Source organism: Barbus barbus (assembly GCF_936440315.1).
Source record: "Barbus barbus genome assembly, chromosome: 18".
In the NCBI taxonomy this organism is placed as follows: Eukaryota; Metazoa; Chordata; class Actinopteri; order Cypriniformes; family Cyprinidae; genus Barbus; species Barbus barbus.
Window position 1 is genome coordinate 18507639 of NC_136746.1, and position 23179 is coordinate 18530817.

The 23179-nt window shown below is 37.6% G+C and overlaps 1 protein-coding gene across 2 annotated transcripts in view; it reads left to right on the forward strand.

The window, feature by feature from the left end:
* LOC306884663 (transforming acidic coiled-coil-containing protein 2-like) overlaps positions 1 to 22402 on the forward strand; it is a 28514-nt gene extending 6112 nt beyond the window's left edge. Inside the window, exons 2-18 of one of the 2 annotated variants that reach the window (XM_079440729.1) lie at positions 1443 to 1570; positions 2449 to 3874; positions 5613 to 5673; positions 5864 to 6059; positions 6575 to 6624; positions 6749 to 6858; positions 9088 to 9238; positions 9874 to 10008; positions 11158 to 11250; positions 11992 to 12051; positions 15091 to 15222; positions 16067 to 16143; positions 18091 to 18134; positions 19969 to 20129; positions 20414 to 20520; positions 20691 to 20811; positions 21396 to 22402. In XM_079440729.1, coding sequence (XP_079296855.1) covers positions 1443 to 1570; positions 2449 to 3874; positions 5613 to 5673; positions 5864 to 6059; positions 6575 to 6624; positions 6749 to 6858; positions 9088 to 9238; positions 9874 to 10008; positions 11158 to 11250; positions 11992 to 12051; positions 15091 to 15222; positions 16067 to 16143; positions 18091 to 18134; positions 19969 to 20129; positions 20414 to 20520; positions 20691 to 20811; positions 21396 to 21461 — 3118 coding nt within the window. In that variant the 3' untranslated portion in view covers positions 21462 to 22402. The remainder of the gene's footprint in view (positions 1 to 1442; positions 1571 to 2448; positions 3875 to 5612; positions 5674 to 5863; positions 6060 to 6574; positions 6625 to 6748; positions 6859 to 9087; positions 9239 to 9873; positions 10009 to 11157; positions 11251 to 11991; positions 12052 to 15090; positions 15223 to 16066; positions 16144 to 18090; positions 18135 to 19968; positions 20130 to 20413; positions 20521 to 20690; positions 20812 to 21395) is intronic. The other variant, XM_079440730.1, reaches the window with a different exon arrangement.
* Positions 22403 to 23179: the final 777 nt, after the last annotated feature.

Below are 23179 nucleotides of genomic sequence, written 5' to 3' on the forward strand. Positions count from 1 at the left end.
GCAGGCAATGGGTGTGTTCACTGCACTGAAAGCATCAGTACATTCATCAGGGTTTGATGCAGCAAAACTGAGAGCATGACTCCAGCCAAGTTCTTGCTGTAGATACTAATAATGACAACATGAGTTCAAACTAAAAAAACCATGATCGGAACAGAAAAATCCTGTTTTGTTCTATACTTGCAATACAGCTGGGTATTTCAGCTCAGATAAGATGGAGGGATAATGGAAATAAAACATTGATTATACATAGAAAAACACAGATTTTCTTTATATTACAGCAGTCCGAGTGGGAAGTCTGCTTCTGTTCTCACCGTGGGGGAGGGAAACGTGCCTGAGGATGTGTTAAAGGGAGAGAGAGAGCCAAGCAGTGAGTCTGCAAGTGGCGAGTATCTGCAACGGGTTTCATTTGGATAAAGCCCACCTTCAGCGATAGATCGAAGAGAGAGAGAGCGTACAATATTGAAAAAGAGGGAGGGATGGAGAGAAGGGAGAAGGGGATGTAACACAAAGGGATGGTATCAAAGCTTCAGATTTCAGGAATTGCTATTGGGAATAGGGAAAAGGTGTATGAGTGACCGTGAGGCTGTGATCGTGGCAGATATGGCAGTGAGCGCATGGCAGGCTCTGTCTCCGCTGCAGTGGGCTCGCTGGGGCTGGGACACGCTGCTGGGAGGGACATCTGGAGAGGATGGGGCAGACCCAGCCCTAGGGCTCCTCAGCTGGACCTCCAGGCATGATTACATGATCCAAGGCAGGCACAGGTGAGCGTGGGATAACAGCAGAGAAAGGACAGGGACTAATGCGGTGAGACTGGGTGGGGGTCTGCACATCTGTCTGAGGCTGTGCCTTTGTTGCTGTACGTTCACCTGTGCTATCACATATTGTGTCAGATTTGTGTATGCTGACGCCAAGACCGAAAAACGTTTACAAACTGACATTTTGTTATATTGATGTAAAAAGCAAAATGGGCATCATCAGTCTTGACTGAAATGACAAATGTGTTAATGTGTGAAAATAGCCTGTCCAATGTGATACTCAGTAGTTAAAAAAATAGACTCCATGGCTGAGCATAATATGTGTTTGAGCTGCTGTTATTGGTCTCCTAGCTGCAGGTTCAGCGTTTTAATTTCCATCTGTAATAATCCACCAGGGCCTACATGCTGATGCAGGTGTTTGTTTATAAGGTCTGGCACACGATGAATGATTATTTAATATACTTTAGGTGTATCTGAATCTATTTGGTCCTGTAGTGTTAATATGAGCTGTGATGTGTTGTCTCATAAATTGATGTTGCTTGTTTGCTGTATTAGTGCTGAATTTGATATGCAGCTTCGTTGTATGGAAACAAAACAGACTTGATGTTTATACTTCAATGAGATTATTAAATCAACTCTTAATTCAATATATTCAGACCTTCTTCTGTTTCCCTGTTTCTTCTGCAGGAGTTCAGACTCAGACGGAGCGTTCGAAACCCCGGAGTCCACCACCCCTGTGAAGTCTGCTTCTCCACCAGTGCCCCTAACAGAGCCCCCCTGCACCAACTCAGAGGCATTGTCCCAAGAACACATAGGTACGTTTAGATCTCCATTCCATCGCAATTCACACCACAGACAAATGTGGAGACAAATTGTTTTATTTATCATTTGAATAGCTTCAGGAGGGTTTACTGAACTTTGAAATGCTTAAGATTACAGGACATTGACCAACAGTGTCATTGTGTGTTGTTTTGAACAAATTTTCTAATATCTAATATAAAGTAAAAAAAAAAGATTAAAAAAAAAATTACAGTATATTAAATGACAATAAATAGTAAGTGAATATTATAGCAGATAGCACAGAGCAACAGTAAATGGTAAACCTGAAAACAGAATTTACTATTAACTGTTCTTAACTCTGAAACCCAGGAAATGTTTTGGAAAACTAAGTAGCTATATATAGTTATTTAGTATCTAAGGAACTATGTTATATGTCTATGGTATATGCAAAGTTTAGATGTCAGTTTGTGCTTTGTTGTAAACAAAGAGATGGAGGCCTAATTAAATTCTTTAATCAATACCTTTGTTTCTCCTCGTGTCTTTTTTAAACCAGTAAACCAGTCTTGTTATTTTTTTTAATTTCTTCTTCTTATTTAGAGAGAGAAAAAAAGAAGAAAAAACAAGAAAGGGCTGCCTTTTCACTTCCTTTATTCTCAGACAAAAGTACTGTGGTCTTTGTTATCAAACACTGCACTTGTACTCCCTCTAGTGGATATACAGTGTATTGCTACTGATTTTTATTTCAAGAAAGATCTAGAAAAACTAGTACTAGTACTTTTTGCACTCTATCCTTTTTCAGTTGTTATTAATATAAAATAATATCAATGCATCTGTGAGTACTCTCCTGTGATGTGCTTGAAAGCATGATCTGTTTTCAAAATGTATAGTAACATGTCATTCTCTATCTTCACAGTTTCCACTGCTGACATCTCTGCCAGTGAAGCTCAAGACCCAGATCAGCTTCAATCTCCCAGTCGCTCTCAATCTATAGTCTTTGATGAGGACAAACCAATAGCTGCTAGTGGCACCTACAACCTAGATTACTTAATTGCTGGTGACCCCCTCCCAGAATCAAATTTTGGGTCTGGAACATCAAGCCGAGCGCCTCTCACGCGCTCTCTAAGCCTACAGTCTGGTGAGTTAGAGAGCCCAGGAGACAAATCCTCAGAAGGAACCGCCAACAAACCCATTCACCCACGAGCAGAGTCCTTCAGCATAGGAACAGAAAGTGCTCCGGGAACTCTTCGTAAAGTGAAGAAGCCCCGCCCTGGTTCCCTAAAGAAGAAACCTCTTTCCCGGCAGAACTCAAACCCAGAGCATTCGTCTCCCAAAACAGTCTCCTCTAGCAGCACGCCAGAGGAGAAAAAGAGAGGGAAACCACAGCTTGAAAGCCCCTTGCAAACCCAAGAGAGGCCTAGCTCCTCTCCCAGCCCTAGTCCTAGTCCTGCTGGTACCCTACGGAGGAATAGGATAAAGTCTCGAGTTGAAAGTCCTCCACCTTTGGCTGAGGAGGTCAATGTCAGCTCAATATCAAGTCAACTCCAACCGGTGCTTCCTGATCCAGTACCTGAGGCTTCAACTGTCGCTGACGAGGAGTCTCCTATCCCTCCCAGTGCCTCCTACAAATGGGATCCGGACAACTTTGAGAATATTGACCCATTCCATACAGGAGGCAGTAAAGTCGCCAACTCGCCTGTCTTGGGCAGGAAAGCCGACTTTACGTCGGTTTCAGACACCCCTGTTGCTGTAGAGGAGCCTCGTGCCTCTTCCCCTGCTAAAGAGCAACCCATCAACATTGAGGAACAGCCAATCACCAAGCGCCAACCAGTCAGACTGGAGTTTGACTATTCAGAGGACAGTGGAGAGGCACCACGCAGTACTCCTCCTCCTAAAAACCTAGGCAAGAAACCAGGGGCCAAGATGCCCATCCGAAAGCCCAAACTGGGGATTAAGAAGGCTCCTCCACCCCAGACAGAGCAGCTAGACAATGCACCTGTTCCTGCTCTTTCAAATGACATTGATGACATCCCGATCCCCAAGGGGTCATATAACTTCGATCCCACAAAGTGGGATGACCCTAACTTTAATCCATTTTCTTCTAGCACTGGTATCCCCAGCTCTCCTCACCTGTCTAGTGGATCTTACAACTTTGATTCTGACTCCTTTGATGACTCAATCAATCCCTTCAAATCATCCAAAAAGATGGGAAACTTGCCTCCGAAAGCTGACTCTTTTGACAAATCCAGCAATGACAACGAGAATGAAAATGATAACATTGTTGAGTTGGAGGATCACAACCAGAACAAACCTGCCAAAAACAAGAAGAAGCCTCTCAAATCGTAAGTCTGATTCTATTTAATTTCAAAGTACATCATCCATTATAGTGCACAGTGTGTAATTCTTGTAAATTTTCTTGTGTATATTTCTAAATGGTCAGATAACATGTGTATGTAAGTGGGTGTTAGTACTTGTTTGTCAGCCTCTGTCACATGTCTGTTGATCTCATGTATCACAGGAAGTCCAGCAATGTCTCTTCTCTGTGTTGTTTCTTGTAAGTAGAGAGATGGTGGAAAAATCAGCATCAGTAATAATCTAGTTTAACATAAAATGCTACTTTAACATGTTTTAACTCATGAGCTCACTGTCAGTTGTTTTATCATTTAATTTAATACATATGACTGATTTCACATCCCATCATTCCACGTCACCTCCATCTTCCTCGGCTACATGTTTGATATTCCCAATGAGAATGTGTTGCCATCTAGTGGACCCTCAAACAAGTGCAGTCGATTCCAGGAGCAGAAGATGAATTCAGGCATGCAAATGTACATAGGGGTACAAACTTTAGGCAAGAAAACATTATATGATTGGGTCACTGTGTGCATGTGATCCAAGTTGAGCTTTGTTGACTATGCTTTTTTCAATGAATCAGATGTGAAGATCGATAGTTCATCAAATCTCTGAATGAATTCCTAATCCAGACATTTTTATGAGACTCATTTAAGAAATCTTACCTCCTTAGGGTGGCCTAGTGGATAATAAATGTTGTAGATTTAGCTAGAAAGCAGAAACTGTGGCCTGGAATGTTGACAAGGGAATTTTTATAGTGCCTTTTGAACAAGACATTATTTTCGTTGTCGAAGACCCCCTGCACACCCTGATTCATTAATACAGCTATTTAGGGAGTTTATTGGATCTTTTGCTCCTGTTTCAGATTAATCCATCTAATATATTTTGCTCAATTGCAGATGTTCCTCTATAGTTATCACACAATTCAAGGTTTTCAACTTCTTTTTTTTTTTTCAACACGTCTTTTCAGAGTTGACATGAGGTGTGAAGCAATACTCCTGAAATATTTACATCACACTGAAATTTGCCAACAACAGCAACAGAATAGGATTTGAAATGCTTCTGTTATGTGAGGCATCTGTCACTTTCTTGGGTCACTGAGCAATTTAACAGGGGCTACAGGGATTAAAACTAACTGGGTCAGGGCAGAGACTGTGGAGTATTAAGGATATTTTTGTTTTTATTTTCTAATTATATTTTTTTTTTGCAAAACATATCGTCTCTAGTATCTGTTGGTCTTAATTTCCTGCGTTGTTTCCTTTCGTAAAGACTGCATTAGCAAAAAAGTATGTTTACTATAAAAAAACACATTTGCACAAGAAAACTACAAACTGAAAAATATAACATTGATATATCTCACTAATCGAAGCATCAATCATTATGCAAACCCTGAATAATCCATTATAGGGTAAGAACTTAACTCATGAGATTTAATCCTTAATAATAAGCACCATCATTTACTGTAAGAATCACAATATATTTGCATTGTCAAAAGGATTTTTAAAACCTTTATCAAAACAACACAACATGTATTTGTTATTTAACTAAAAATTGTATTCGGTGGAACATTATCTGTACGGTATCTGTTAAACTGCTGTTTATAATAAGTATGGTTGGGTTTTTAAAAAGATTTATATGCTGTTTGGCTGGACAAAAAATGGTTGGTTGTTGTCTTTTTTTCTGTATAAATAATTTGAGTAATCACAAATTTCTTGTTTTCTTTAACAGTAACACTTTTAGAGTGAAGAAATCACCAAAGAGGACTCAGATTACTGAGCCATCTGCTCAGGTAAGTTAAGACATGAGCGTACATTCACCTACAGTACACACACACACACACACACACACACACACACTGCAGATGTTCATTCAGAATATATTCTGTTTTTCTCCTTCGCTGTCACCTCATATCATAACAGTGTTGTCCTGTGTGTTCTCCACTCTCGCCCTCCACTTCACACACACATAATCACCTGCAGGAGGACTCGCCTGATGCCAATCCCGAGCCTTCACAAGATCACGCCACAGATGAGGAGAAACTGGCTTCCTCCACCAATCAGAAATGGACTAGACATGACGTGGAGGTGGAGCTGACCTCTGATCCCCAAGACTTCCCGCAGCCGACTGACTTTACAGCTTTTGTCAACGAGAACAGTTTACCAGCACAGAGTGATGGTGAGAGAGTGGAGGAGTCTCTTATTATGTTACTACATTGTCTAATCATGAGTCATGGATTTTCTGTCCACAGTCCTGCATTACTTTACATAGATCATTTGGAAGAGTAAAAAGAGAACTGATTTAAAATGCAACATAGAAACTACAATTATTTGTTTCTGTTAATTTTGGGGTAAAATGGTTTTGTAAGATTCACCCATTAGATAATTTTCCACGTGATACAAGTTTGCCTACAACCCCAAATGACCCAAAGCTGACCCGTTTTATTAGCCTTTGACCTACCGGGATCCATTTTCACCCTAGGGCAGTTTCTGCCTGAAAATAAGTGGGTCAGTAGTACAGAGGCAGATGAGTTATACTGCCACTGTCATATTGGTTCTGTTAGTCTGAACTGATGATCAGCATAGAAAGAATATTCTTTTGAAAGCCTTATATTATTTACATGCCTATGTAACCTTCAAAAATCATTTAACCTGTTATACCTTCTCTCATTTTCTCTGGTGTCTTTTCTGCAGTTACAGATTATGAGATTGAATACATGGAAAAGATTGGCTCCTCTGCACCTGTGAGTATCTACCTGACTCATTCACACACTAAACTTAGGGAAATTTTATGTGTGTGACAAACACCTAACTAATGTTAAATTACAGACCGTTATATTTATGTGAATACATGCATGTTTTTTATAGCCTCTCTCGCTGAAGAAACCATCACTTTATCTGAAGCTGGACTCTGTGACAGACAGTCCAACGAAGACTTCCAACATGCAAGATTCAGAGCCCAGCTCTCCCTGCACTGGGTAAATCAAACACTCACACACACGTACGTACGTATACAGTGGGGAAAAAAATTATTCGATCCCCTGCTGATTTTGTACGTTTGCCCACAGACAAAGAAATGATGAGTCTATAATTTTAATGGTAGGTTTATTTGAACAGTGAGAGACAGAATATAAACAAAAAAATCCAGAAAAACACATTTAAAAAAGTTATAAATTGATTTGCATTTTAATGACTGAAATAAGTATTTGATCCCCTATCTATCAGCAAGATTTCTGGCTCCCAGGTGTCTTTTATACAGGTAAAGAGCTGAGATTAGGAGCACTCTCTTAAACTCCTTACCTGTTCCAAACTCTCCACCATGGCCAAGACCAAAGAGCCAGGCAGGGCATTGAAAATGGGTCGTGGATGGGGTATTCCATTTCCAGCAGGACAATTACCCAAAACACACGTCAAGGCAACAAAGGAGTGGCTCAAGAAGAAGAGTGGCATAGCCAGTCTCCATGACTTGGAGAGGATCTGAAAAGAGGAGTGGGACAAAATCCCTCCTGAGATGTGTGCAAACCTGGTGGCCAACTACAAGAAACGTCTGACCTCTGTGATTGCCAACAAAGGTTTTGCCACCAAGTACTAAGTCATGTTTTGCGCAGGGGTCAAATACTTATTTCACTCATTAAAATGCAAATCAATTTATAACTTTTTTGAAATGCGTTTTTCTGGATTTTTTTGTTGTTATTCTGTCTCTCACTGTTCAAATAAAATTACCATTTAAATAAAATGACTGCCATTTAAAATTATAGACTGATTATTTCTTTGTCAGTGGGCAAACGTATAAAATCAGCAGGGGATCAAATAATTCAAATAATTTTTTCCCCCACTGTAAATAAGGTTGGGCAAGTTAACGCGTTATTATGGCGTTAACGCATTAATTGATTAATGCCGACAATTAATTTCACGTGCATTAACACAGTTTTTATTATTATTATTATTATTATTATTATTTTGAAAGCCCGTTGCTCACTGGCTTAGAATTCACATACAGACAAACCACAGGTCACAGGAGGGGTGGGATATTGATCAGTAGTGGATTGATCAACATCCCATCCGAGCATTCTGGGTGGGCCTAAGCCTGCAGGATCGCTCACATGGACGCTCCTGATAAAATTATTTAGGCTAAGCATCAACCTTCACAAACCACTGTTCACTGTTATTTTTAAACAGAAAAGAATGCAACGTGATCGTAATCATGACTTCATAAGTGAGAAATAGGAATTTTCCAATAGCACGTGAAGACAGCTGAGAAGCCTCTCGCTCAGCACAGTGGAGTGCATCGTTTTGTTAACTTTGTGGTTTATTATTTTGAGTCGTTTGGAACATGGTAACACACAGCCTTCTCACAATATATTGCTTTACAGATCTATCACTTTTGCCGCTAAAAAAAAATGTTAACGCAATCATGCTGCAGGTATGAGAAGTTACGCGCTCCGGCGCGGTAATACTCTCGCATCCCACACACACAAGTGTCTACCCGCCCGCACCCAAGTGTTGTCCCGTGCCGCACTCTGCTGTGTTGGGTCCCGCAATAGTGCAGGTCTCTACTCGGAAGTTGCACGTTATAATGTCATGATCGAGCGTCTGGACTCTGATCATAACTTGTTTTTCTATAACAAACTATAAAATATTTTCTATAAAAACATTAATGCCCTGGCAGTGGCAAATATAGCTTTGGTTTTATATTTAATTTGATTACATTAATGTTTGAATTGAGATTTACAAGAAATATTTTAACTGCTACCATGTAAAAGGAATACTGCTGTAAAAAAAGCAGCTTATTTGTTTAACGTGTTTGCAAACCAAATGTTATTGCACTTTTGTTCATATAGTAGTACTTTTAAAAGAAAAAAGTGCCCAATACACTACTTTTGAATTCATTATTGAATTTTGTGAATAAAAAATGTGATTAATGCGATTAATTTATTTATAAGGAATATATTTGTTAAAGGTGGAATTTGTCAACTATTAGGAGTACACCACACAGAAAAAAGGTACAAAACTGTCACTGGGGCAGTGACCTTTCAGAAGCTACTAATATGTAATTTTGTAGTATCAATATGTGACTGACTATATTTGATCAAATAGACTGACTCGCTTAAAGTGAAAGCTATAAAACTTGATTCTCGGGGGTTAAAAATTATTTACTTTGGCAGTGTATTCTATGTGTTGAATTGTGTTGGTCTGATTCTTCACAGGAGCTTTGAGGAGATGGAGGCTCAGATCTCGCAGGGGAAATCACCTGTGCTGCCACCACATGGTGCTCATGATTCCATGGCCTCAGAGAAAAGCAGAAAGAGGGACAGTGAGTCTCAGAGTCGAACGCAGAGCAATGAGAGAGCTGGAGCAGTAAGTGCAAACCAGTCAAACACCAAAAGAATCAGCACCTTTACGAGTGTGTTTATTTTATTAGCTCAGATAATATGCAGCTCATACAGTCAAAATACAAGAAAACAGCACAAATGTGTAAAGATGGGGTTATTTTTTTTATTTTGTTACTAATGATTGCACAGCTTATCTGATCTGATAAATTTGTAATGCTACACATTTTTGTTTTCAGTCTTAAAGGGACAGTGCATCCTAAATAAATAAATAAATTCTGTCATTATTTACTCACCCCTATGTTATTTCAAAAACGTATGCTGTATTTTTTTTTCAATTTAACACAAAAGGAGTCATTTTGACCCATGCACACTCCTTTTTTCCATATAACTGTCTGTTTTCCAATTATAATGATAATGACAGTTTTTTTTATTTTTGAGCGAACTCTGCCTTTAAGACAATTATTTTGCTAGGCATGCAGCTTACTTGGGGTCTCCCCACCAGAATCAGTACCGCAGATTGTTTATTCATAAGCTTCGTAAACCCATCATAGAAGTGTTATGATACACTAGGCTAAATACAAGCTTGCCGTACCTCACTGACACCAGACACCACCTACTCCTCTTGCTCTTGTCCCTCTTCTGCTCTGGGTCCCATCACAGTCCCCCATCCAGGGCCCCATGGATCCCTCAGATCTACCCCTCTTAGACAGACTGCCTGATTCACCTGCCCCTCTCAGCTACCTGGAGCCTGATCTAGCAGAGACCAACCCCACTGCCTTCGCTCAAAAACTGCAGGTGTGTAGAGAGAAGCCTACCAGCCAACTATCCCTTCTTCCCTGGACATTTGCAGCTGTGTGTGTGTGTGTGTGTGAGAGAGAGAGAGAGAGAGAGAGTGTGTGTCTTCACTCAGCTGTGTTTCACTGTGTGTTTGTTTGTCCCTCCAGTCTTTCATGTACCTTGTCTGCTTTGTTTTGTCTCTCATTTTTTGTTTTTAAAGGAATAGTTCAACCAAAAATTAAAATTCTGTCATATTTATTCATCCTTAAGTTCCTACAAGCCCCAGTTCCTAGAAGTATATAGTAACTGGGGCTGGCAAGCTCCAAAATGAGTAAAAAGAACTATCAAAGTACACTACCATTCAAAAGTTTGGTGTCAGTATGATGCAATAAATTGATCGAAAGTGATTGACTTTTGCATTGTTAAAAATTTAGTTTTTAATAAATGCTGTTCTTTTGAACTTTCTATCCATCAAAGAATCCTAAAAGATCATGGTTTCCACATTTTCAAAATTGATGATAATAGATGTTTCTTGAAGGGTCATGTCACATCCTTTAAGCCATCAGAGGAATAAATTAAATTAAAAAGATAAATATATTAAAATAAAAAACTTACTTTAAATTGTAATAATATTTCACAATATACAGTAACTGTTAATAAATGCAGCCTTGGGATGCACAATAGACTTCTTTCAAAAATCTTTCAAAAACTAATCTTAATGACTACAGAACAAGACGTGTAAAGTTTGATAGGTCACATTGACAACTTTTATGTTGCTGTTATGGTGCTTTTTTGGAGCTTGACAGCCCCCGGTCCCCATTCACTGTTATTACAAGGCATCTCTTCAGATATTCTGATAAATATCTCCATTTGTGTTCCAATAAAAGACAGAATTTTCATTTTGGCTGATTTATCCCTTTAAAAAATACCTACAAATAATAAAACTCCTAGAAAGGATCAGTGGATCTCACCGCATACACAACGTTCACAGTAAAATGTGTGTGAGTGTCTGTTTGTGTGTGTACAGTATATGTAAGTTTTTTTCCCCCTCAGGTTTAGTATTTGCGTGAGGCCGGTACAACTCTAACCCCTCTTTTCCTCCTCAACCCATCCCCACTTAATGGGTCACTCCCCCTTTCCTTCTCTCAACCCTCCCTTGTGGCCCAGGAGGAGCTGGTGCTCGCAGCCCTGAGGATAGAGGCTCTACAGGTAGCCAAAAACATCTCTCAGAGCCCCACTTTGTCCACTGTGTCCCCTAAGGTATTGCGCTGAGCCAGCCCGCACCCGTGTGTGTGTGTGTGTCCAAGCACGAGTGTGTGTGATACCCCCTTCTGAACCGAGCTCCCTGACTGCACCCTTGGGTATGAGTGTGAATACCCACCCATAAACTACCTCACCATACTGTGGATGTGACATCTCACCCCTGGGTCTTTAACCTGGCTCCTGTCCTCGATTGGTTCTCCTTTTTTTCCCAATCCAACACCCTCTTGAGCAAAAGAGGTGTGTTTTTCCCAGGGCTTTGTGGCAATCCTGCATGTTCGCTTGGACAGGAGATCCATAGAAACAAAGGTCAATGTGACTTAGAAACTTACGCTGTATATAGACTCTATATTATTACATCAAATATGAATGGTTTGCAGATTTCATAATTTATATGCTTGTCCTAAATAGAATGTTAATAGCGGAATTCCTCGTCACATTCATGCTAGTTCCTGGTTTCGATTTATTACTAATTTACACTAACTTTGAATACAGTGGCTATACAGACCATCTGTATGCCTGGTTTGAGGCTGCTGTCGTGGCTTCACATGAAGCTTAGCTCAGATCTGCTTTCAGTCATGTTGGATGAGTGACCGTCACCTCTGTCTCAGCATTTGTACAGGAAATGGAATGTACAGACTCATCTCGTATACACAAACATGCACACATACTACAACCTCTTTAACATGTCTCATATTCTTGCCGCTCCATTCTCATCATGTTGTCTTGCACGCTTCACAGTCTCGCCTCAAGAAGCCCAGCCCACGCCTCTGGAATCGCAACGGTTCTCGCATGGCTAAAGTAAGAAGGACAGAAAACGTTCCCTCTAAAGTCTAACTAGGTCTAGTCCATATATTCTAATCCCTCTGTCCCTGTACCACCTTTAGACTAAACCACCATTAGTCAGAAAACTAGGTCTACAGACAAGAAACATCTCATCCTTCACTTGTCCTTTCTGTTCACTGCAAGAAAAATAATCTTAATCATTAATTGTTCTTTTTCTATGCGAAATATTAAAACATTATATATATATATATACCTATCTATCTATCTATCTATCTATCTATCTATCTATCTATCTATCTATCTATCTATCTATCTATCTATCTATCTATCTATCTATCTATCTATCTATCTATCTATCTATCTATCTATCTATCTATCTATGAAATTAATATTTATTTTATTAATATTTATCCTATTTTTTTTCATATACTCCACCTTAAAAAGTTTGTTCAGTAAAATTTAAATACTTTTTTTCAGCAAGAATGCATTAAATTGATTAAAAGTGACAGTAAGAGTTTCACATTGTTGCAGAACATTTCTATTCATCAAAGAATCTTGAAAAAATATTGTATCATGGTTTTTAAGCAACACAATGGTTTTCAGCATTAATAAAAAAAAAAAAAAAAAAAAATATATATATATATATATATATATATATATATAACAAATAATGATAAATGTTGCTTCTGCATTAAATCAGCATATAGAGCACAGGAATAAATTAAGTTTTTAAATATATTAAAATAGAAAACAGTAATTGTAATAATATTTCACACTCACAGCAATACTGTTGTACTGTTTTTTTTTTTTTTATCAAATAAATTCATCCTTATTGAGCGTAAGACTTTTGACAACAAAATGTAACCTGAAATTAGAATCTAAACTCTTTAAAGGACAGTCGCATACGTATTAAAAACACATAAACACTAACCCATTTTCCAGACACATTTAATATAACTATCCACATAACATTTTATAGATCTCATAACTTTTTTTTTTTGAGTAATAGGTTTTGTCTCACTCTGTCAAAACTAGTGTGGTTATTTTTGTAGAAAACTGCAGGAAAATCCACACAGATAGATAGCAAACTCTGTCGCAGGACGTCCCGTATTCCACAGGTATTGTTTCTGCCCCCGAATGACCTCTAGACTTCATTTCCAAAATAGAGTTGGTCTTTAATGTATCAAAAGTATTTCTGGAATAGTGCTGAAACATTTTAGGATTATGGAGTGCTTTCATATATAAAAAGAGTGACACTGTATTATATAGCTGGAGTAATGAGGTTCAGTGGATTGATGATCTTCTTAAAATATTCAATATTTTAACATACATTATTAGATAACGCTCTTCCTGAAATAGTCTCAGAGACACATTTCACATGCTGCCTCAGCACATTCTCCATGATGTGTTCTTTATTTGACCTTTTCATTAGCAGTAATTTATCATTCATGGAAATACATGCTCAGCTGCTCTGAAGATAACAGGAATACATCACAACCCCACGCTGTACTGAACTCTGTCTTGTCAATATTCATTTTTAAAGCTTTTGTTTCTCATTTGCATTTAGAGGTATTCCTCTGCCTCATTTCACCCCCTCTGCTGACACTGTTTATGATTGGTGATGACAAACATAATGTTTGGGCATTCAGGGAGTTTCTAGATTTGGTTATGCAGTGAGTGCCAAGACTCAGATCTAGACCATGTTTAATGTACAGTATGTGGTCATAGGAGATCTGACATCAACACTCCAACTCTACATATGATAGAGAACCATTTCAACATTTTGTATTAGGTTGTAAAGGTATAGTTCACCCAAAAACAAAAATTCGTTCATCATTTACTCACCCTCAAGTAGTTCCAAACCTGTATGAATGTATGCTGAACACACAGGAAGATATTTGTTCTGCTGAACACAAAGGAAGATATTCTGAAGAATGTGGGAAACAGAGCAGTTCTGGGGCACCATTGACTTCCATATAATTTTTTCCCCCTACTATAGAAGTCAATGGTGCCCCAAAGGAGCCTGGTTACAAACTTTCTTCAAAATATCTTCCTTTGTGTTTGGCAGAACAAAGAAATTCATACAGGCTTGGAACTACTTGAGGGTAAGTAAATGATGACAGAATTTTTATTTTTGGGTGAACTATACCTTTAATCTCAGTTTGTACCTCCCATATGTCTATATGCCTCAAGTCGTCCATGATCTGAGTGCATTCCAATAATGCAGTAAATGGTATTAGGCATAAATTCTCCTTGCAGACCAAACATGTGGTGGGCATTCTGTATTTGTACCCTAACACACGGCCCCCTACCTTGTATAAGAGTCAAACTCAATTAATCTCCTAAACCAGCTCTGTTAGGAAGAATTAATCAGCTTTAATCAGCAAGTGGGTTTAAGGGCTAAACATCATGATTATTCAGTAACTACACCCCATCACTGGCTATAAAGAGGTCTTATGAAAACAGTTGCTTTCTGAAAATGGTACATCTGAATATTCAGAAGTTACTTATTAAATTACAGTACATTTACTGACAGTACATTTGTGCTTTTGTTTGTGCCTTTGAAGCAGATATTCATAAAACGTGTCTGTCTTTTCCTGTAGGACGTATGCAGATAGTGTGTTTTGCGGTCTTTTGTTGTAACTGGTTGCATTAAGTGTATTTTAGGATACAATCTTTTTTTCATGCAAAATAGATCAACTCTGCACATTATTTAATCTCTGAAAACTAACATAAGGTTCAACCTGTACTCCTACAGTCCTCATCTGACATAGCATTCCCTCTCTGATCCGGTCACAGACGCAAACCTTTCATGACAAACAGCTTTTCACATCCATCTCACATTGGGGATTGTCAGTCATAACATTCCAGCGGGCCAGTCGCAAACTGCTGGAGGCTTTTGAACCCAAACTATGAGCCTGCGCTCCATGGCATTATGGCTTTGCTGAGTAGAACCTGTAGATGATGTGCTGCCTCCCTCCAAGATAAAGTGTAAAGTGAATGTTGTTCTAGAGGTTTTTCATGGTTTCTCCACAACTCTCTCCTCTGCAACAGAGAGAAACGGCCTCACCGGCGGACAGCGGGGTTTCGAAGAGCTCCCTCTATTCACGAACAGGATACATTGAAGGGGAAAGCCCTCATCTGCCACGTGACATGGACTACTCTCTTGGCATTGCCCGAGAAGAGGTATATACCACACCACAATAAAAAAAAAAACCCCTGTATCTTAGTCTTGTCATTTCACATTTGATGGAAATTTTACTTAAGGTAAATCTGTTAATGTAAATAAAGTGGTTAAAGCCTTGGGTTAGGTAATATTTAATTTTGAAGGGCTGGTTAAGACCACTTTTAATTCTGGGTTCTGAAACCCTGCATTTGGAGTGCCAAAATGACAACCAATCATAAACAGCCTCAATGTACACATTCAATTTTCACAAACTCTGGACATTTAGTCATTTGGCAGATGCTTTTATCCAAAGCGACTTACAATTGGGGAATACAAAAAGCGATTCATCTTGGACAGTAATAGAAACTTTCCCATGCTTTGTTCAGTTTCAGCATCGGAGGGAAGTTCAATATGTTGATTTACTGGAGTGATGAGAGAGTATTATTTTTCTTCTGTGTGTCAAAGGATTTAAAGTCAACATGAAATGAGATTACTTAATTTCTCATATTTCAGTTTTTTAACGAAACGACAATCGACAACCGATGGATAGAACCAAGTCTATGCCTTAAATTTGATCTTTTTCGATAAACTGTTTTGCTCAAAAGTACATCACAAGAAAAGATCTGTCACTACTTTAATTTCATCGCTACTTTAAGACAATCACAGCCAATTTATGTGGTTACATTTCCACTGATTATTTGAAAAATGTTTCATGCCTTTTTTTTTTTTTTATATTACAATATTACCCTCATAAACATGCAAATACTAAGAATATTTACAGTGAGAAACATGGCAAAGGACATGACACTGGTTTAACTATTTCCAGGATGTAAAGTGTGTGAAGTAAAGCTCTTCTTATTTCAGATTGTTGTGAAAGAGAAAGAAGCCATGGAGTGGAAGAGAAAATATGAAGAGAGTAGACGGGAAGTGGAGGAGATGAGGTGGGTGTTCTCAAAGGACAGAAATTCCTGTGCCCTTGTGAGCTATGACGAGTGAAGCTTGCATCATTTGCTGACCCCGTTTCTCCCCTCTTTTCACATGACTTAATGTCCTCTCGATAAACTTCACATCAATAAAACTGTCAGAAACGTTCATTCACTACATGTATGTTCCTTAGCTTATATGACACACCTGACAAATACCTGTGCATTCAGCCGTAATGGCTCTGCTTACAGCTCCATGCATCAACCTCAGTCCACCTCTCAATCTGTTTATCTCTTTCCTACGTTTTTTTTTTTTTAAAGTCGAGCGTAAGCAGAAAGCCAATTAAAGAGGGCCTTAACATGTCAGATGTGCCAGAGTTAGAGGCAGGAAAAGAGAGAAACGCATGGAACTGTCTTGTCACAATTAAATGCCATTTTAAGGTGTTTTGTTTCTGCTTTACAATCTCCTAACTAAGGGTTCAAATCAGGTGACAGTTTTGTTAGTTCATCCTTAGCATTTTTTAAAAGTATTTCTTACCTCACTGCACTTTTAATAAAAATATTGTCTAATTCAGAAGACAATTGATCGAACCAGGACATGTTTTAAAGCTGTCCTTTTGTATTCAAGGGGCAAATGAACAAGGTAATCGGGAAGGGTTGCGGATTACAGCCAGCTGGACTAGGCCTTGTTAGTGTGGATAAGAATGGGACTTAGTTCATTAGCCTGATTGGGCTCAGGATAAGGAAGGCCTAAGAGGCTAAGGAAGACATAGCTAATCCATCTGCTTACTGTGCCGGCAACCTGCTTTTCTCCAAGCACGTCTTTCTGCCAGCCAAACTCTTGTAATCAAACACATGACATAACAAATGCCAGTTTCCTATGCTTTCATGTAATCAACCTTATTCAGAATTTCATTGTCATTGTCACCTCAGAATGCACTGTTCTATTAGTTTGCATTTGCGTTATCAACCAGTCCTGACATCTGGCACAGAGCGGATCTTGCTGCATGCGTGCAAACAGTTAAAAACTCTAACTTGGATTGTTTGGCTTCCAATTTGGAACTCTTTCAAATGCGGGTCTAAATCCTGTTTACACCTGGTATTAACATCCGTCTGTGGTGATCCGATCACAAATGGTCAAGATACATACTGTAGCTAGCAGTAACGTGTGTCAAATGCGCCTACTGTGATCACTTGTGATTGGATTTCGAAGGGAGGATCTCTGACATTGTGAGTACGTGCTTCACTTGCTACGTCAGTGTGTTACTGCATGTTGGTAAATAAAACAAAAAGGAAAAAATAAAGCAAAGGAACAATCTGAAAAACGACCTGATTATTTATTTTAGAGATGAAACCCATCCTTAGTTTCTATTCAGCTACCACAGTATGTGGTCCCAGTGATCGGATCACAAAACATTTTGGCCCCTGCTTACATCTGTATTTAATGCTTACAACGTGATCGGATCATCTGAAACCAATCCAGGTATAAATGCACTCTAGGACATTGTTTGTTAAATGTTTTGTGCATAAGTCTCCTATGCTTTGCAGACTTCATTTATTTGATGAAAATACTGTAAAACAGTAAATTGTCAAATATTACAATTTAAAATGTATTTTATTCCTGTGATAGCAAAGCTAAATTTTCAGAAACCATTGCTACCGTTTTCAGTGTCACATGATCCTTCAGAAATCTTTCTATTATATCATTATATTATGCTATTCTTATTATTATCAGTGTTGAAAACACTTTTTTTTTGTGAAAAGAATAATTTTTTTTCCCCAGGATTCTTTGATTAATAGAAAGTTCAAAAGAACTGCATTCATTTGAAATAGATTTTTTTTTGTAACAATGTAAAAGACTTTACTGTCACTTTTGATCAGTGTGCTTAAAAAGATCTGATCAGATCTTACAGTATATATGCACCTTATTTGAATAGTAACTTGATTTTTGCTTATTCTTTACAGGAGGATAGTTCTGGAGTATGAGAAGACTATCGCAGAGATGATTGGTGAGTCTTGATTGCTAAATAAGTTTTCATCTTCTACTGGGGATTTTCAATCTGTGTGTTTTGTGAACACTCTCAGGCACTTTTGGTTCTATTTATCTGTGCTGTTCTTCTGCTACACTGCTATAAATGAACAGGCACAACCCTTGCCCAGTCACACCACACCAACACACATATGCAATAAGTTTTTGTTACTTTCTCATTTAATTTGCAGACAAATCTTTCGTGCCTCTGGACCCAAATACCGGTCAGTTACAAGCACAAGCCTTCACGTCTCCTTTTATATTCCACTTGACTTGATCTCAAAAATCATAAACATGTTTCTTCTCAAAACATGTCCCTTACCAGGCCTCACCCACTGACAGATTAATCTGATTTCTTTGCCTGTCCAGTATTTACGTCCATGTAAATACTGTAGGCTGTGTGCGTTCTTACATTTTCAGATTGTTATACTGAGTGTCTGGTTTAACCTTAACATGCTTTTCTCTCTTTGTACAAAGAAAAACCTTTTTTTCATTCCTCTTTATATTCTTCATGATAAAATACCATCCTTGATATTCCGCTTCCCAGCTGTCGGTCATTTATTTTCACTTCAATTTGTGTCTTTGCTTATAATTTCTTTTTCCATGGTTCATTTTCTTGGCCACTTTTCTGGCTCTCACCACTTACTTCATTTTTTATTCCATGACACTTTCATTAATTTACAAATTCGTTTATATGTTTCTGACACGCTTTTCTCTCTCACATGTCCCACCCTGCTGGCTTGACTTAATGCCGTCCCTTTTTTCTGTTTTGCTCCTTCCGTCCCCCATAAATATTTGATAAATCACTCAGGCATGCCTGGTAAGTAACAGCAACTCTTTATTTTCTTTGTTTGTGTTGCATCCACCACATCTGTTAGTGATAGACAGGGAGAGTTTTCTCTTACTATAACCTGATATGGTCTCTATCTCTCATTTTAGTCTCATCTGGTTTTGCTTTGCTGGTCTTTTTATAGACCTTTTCTCAAACATCTTCCATTACCAACTCATAAGTGTTCAGGAAACTACTTTGATACTGTAACTTTCCAGATAAGCTCATCATAATGTAAGGTTGCCTAAAATTGCCTATACAGTTAAGTACAATTAAGCTAGAAAAAAGTAGCTACAACAGTAACATTTCTTTTTTATTAGAACCATGGAAACCATGATACATTTTTTTCCCAAGATTGTTTGATGAATACAAAGTTCAAAAGGACAGAATTTATTTGAAATAGAGATCTTTTGACAAGTAAATAGATCCTTGCTGAATAAAAGTATTGGTTTCTTTAAAAAAAATGTTTTAACCTGTAGTGTACATTTAAACTAAAGTAATAAAACTATAGTAGAATAAAAGTTATATAATTGATTAGAAAATGTAGGGAAGGTTGATGATGCAGCTGAATCAGTGAATCAGTTTTTTTTTAAACCAGTTCATTAAAATGATTCATTCAGCAGATTTGCTACAATTAAATACAATTTGTGACTATAAATCTTTTGTATAATGTTTCCCTAAAATTAATTAAGAGGTGCTGAGTAAGTCTGTCAAAGGTCCATCTTTGAGTGTGTGTGTGTGTTGTCTGCATGCATCATAGAGATGCAGCGTCAAAAACTGCATTTTCATTTGTCATTATCAACGATTTAGACATAGCGGTGTAGAGCATAATTTCATATCTGAAGTACCCAGTGGAGCATAAAATCAACCCCTTCTGCATCCAAAAGCAGATTTGCACATCAATTTGATTGTATTGTGTCTTGTGTATTGTATATCTAGTGTACTATGAACTTAATGTGTTTATGTTTTTGTGTGTATGTCTCAGAGGGTGAACAGAGAGAGAAGACTCTATCTCATCACACTATCCAGCAGTTGATCCTGGAGAAGGACCAGGCTTTGGCTGATCTCAACTCTGTGGAGAAATCTCTCGCTGACTTGTTCCGTCGCTATGAAAAGATGAAAGATGTTTTGGAAGGCTTTCGGAAGGTGAGACACTGAGATTGATAAAGGTTGAAAGCATTGTTAATTGTAAAAGCATCGTTGCCCGGATCAGTAATTTGATGTAATTCTGAGATAATAGGAATATTCAATGAGAAATGTTGGTCGAGATTTGATTGTTTCTGATTGTGGGCGTTACGCACAAAAATGGAGCCAAACAAATACAAACTTACAACAATAACTGTTAGGCTGTTGGTTAACATGATCTAATAGCTTGTGCTTCAGCAGAAAGGGTAATTTACTCACTTCAATTCCTCTTTTTTCTCCTTCAGAATGAGGATGTGCTGAAGAAATGTGCACAGGAGTACCTGTCTCGTGTCCGTAAGGAAGAGCAGCGCTACCATGCCTTGAAGATCCATGCTGAGGAGAAACTTGATAAGTTAGTACAGATTTTTCACATGCATATATTTTAATATGCTTTGCGTTGTACAAGGCTTCTGTTGCCCGGAACAACAATTGTTAGGCTAATTAAAGGGTTAGACTTGCAGTGTGCGAGAGTCCTTAAAAATGTGAAATGATGGCATGACTCTGACCATGTGGCACCTGCAGGGCGAATGCTGAAATCGCTCAGGTGAGAGCCAAATCCAAGCAGGAGCAGGCAGCGTATCAGGCCAGTCTGAGGAAAGAACAGATGAAGGTGGACTCACTGGAGCGCACACTGGAACAAAAGGTTTGCTCATACTTGCAAATCCACATGCTCATCTGTGAAAGTCATTTTGTTTGTTGTTAAAACACTCAGTTTTTAAGTACAGCAAACAATTATTTTAATTAAATGTATGTTGTTATTTATGGCTGTATATACTACCAGTGAAAGTTACAGATTAATTACAATTTTGTAAATGTTGTTGATAATTTATTTATTTTAAATAAACTACATTAAAAAAACAGTAATATTATAATTTTTTAATGATATTCTAAATAAAAAATATTTTATAATTTTAACTTATTCTTATGACGACAATTCTAAATCTATGTGTATGTGTGTGTGTGTGTGTATATATATATATATATATATATATATATATATATATATATATATATATATATATATATATATATATATATATATATATATATATATATATATATATATATATATATATATATATATATATAATGATTTTTTTTATTTATTTAAATATTTCACAATTTTACTGTATTTTTGATCAACGTATTGTAAGAGACATCTGTCAAAAAAAATAAAAATAACCAGCATTCAGAGGTTAACATGATTTTTTTGGATTCTGTTTATAGAACAAAGAGATCGAGGAGCTGACCAAAATTTGTGATGAACTGATTGCCAAGATGGGAAAGAGCTAGCCGTCCATTCGACAGAGGTCTGTCCGTACCACAAAGGGACAAAAGAACAATAACTGGACAAGAGTGTAAAGATGGAGGAGCAAGGTTAACTTGTTTGGTATTGTTTTTTCCTCTTTCTAATGGACAGAACAATGAACTAACCAAACAAAAGGATCTCACACTACTGACGTCTTCACATAAACTGGAGTCCCTAGGACTGGGAGAACACGCTAGTTTCTGGCTGTAATTATTTTCTCTTCATCGTGTTAATGTACACCACCTTACCTATGTTGAGGGTCTTGTGAAAGTACTCCCCATCAGTAGACTTTTTTGAGAGTCTGTATAGCACACACACACACACACACACACACAGAGAGTATGTGTTTATAGTGAGTCTGAGGTTATGAGTGCTGTTGCCATGACAACCACTGATGGAGCCGACTGTTAATTTGATTCCTGTGGTTCCCTCTTCTTAACTTAAAAACAGAAATGACCAGAGAGAATATGTATACTATAAAAAAGATGAATTAGTCATTCAGTTGTCACAAAGTGGCATTCATGATCCTAAAAAAAATGCATGTTGTAGGCCTTGAGAGTTTTGTAAATATGAAAATGACTTGAAAATAGTAAAGGAACATAGCTGCAGATTTTGATACTGTTAGTTTATCTGCTGCCTTGTGTATCTTTGTAGATACTTGTTGTTCATTTGTTTCATTGTCTTCTAGCAACACTGATGTGTGATTTTATTTTTGGATTTATTTTGATATATAAATGAACCCACGTGTCAATGTCAGTGGTTCTGAGCTAATTTAATCTGAATGTTTTTTTCTCAGTCCTGCTATAGCTGATGTTTCAGACAAATTAAGCTCTGTCAGCTATACAGGACATGCTTACAAAGTGCAATAAAAGATGGCAATACAGCTTCTGTTTGTCTGACCCATATCACAGACACAGTCAATATGCAAAATGTAAAGGCTTGATGTTTGATGTAATAACAACAATCACATTTGCTTACTCATTTAGCAGATGCTTTTAGCCCCACACTAGGGCTTTTTAAGAAAGCAATAATATTGTTAATGAACAAACAATGAATCTTGCTGACATGATCCTACGTATGTGCATAAAAAGATGCTTTAGTTAGCTGACAGATGGGTCTTAAAACCACGACAGACAGACTATATTAGTGCCAATTACATGCTGGCACAGATCCAAACTGTCTGAGTGAGTGAAGAAAAAAAAAATGAGTCAAAGTTGAATTTAAGAAAAATAGGAAGAGGGAAGAATCAGAAATGTTGGAATGAAAGAAAAATAAATAGAAATGGAAAGAAAGGGATGATTATTTTTGTAGGTGATGTCGCAAACATGCTAACAAGATTGTAGACATAATAAATATATGTATACATTATAAATATACTATATAGTTCATTATAAATCAAATGAAATTATATATTGTATTTTATCATTTATTAAATACTGAATATATACAATAAAACATAGGAAGTGGTTAGTGTTGGAAGAGTAAGTATTAGAGTAATATATAAGTTTATCTATTCATTAATTTGATATGAATTAAAGGTTTGATTTTTGGTTGCCTTTACCACATGCACATATTCAAATAAGAAAACAAAATAAACAAATGAAAGGTAAAAGTAGAATAAAAAAATAAATTTGCAAGGAGGGAAAATTAAAACAACAGAAAGAAACTGCTTAATTTTAGAGGTGGTGTCGCAAACATGCAT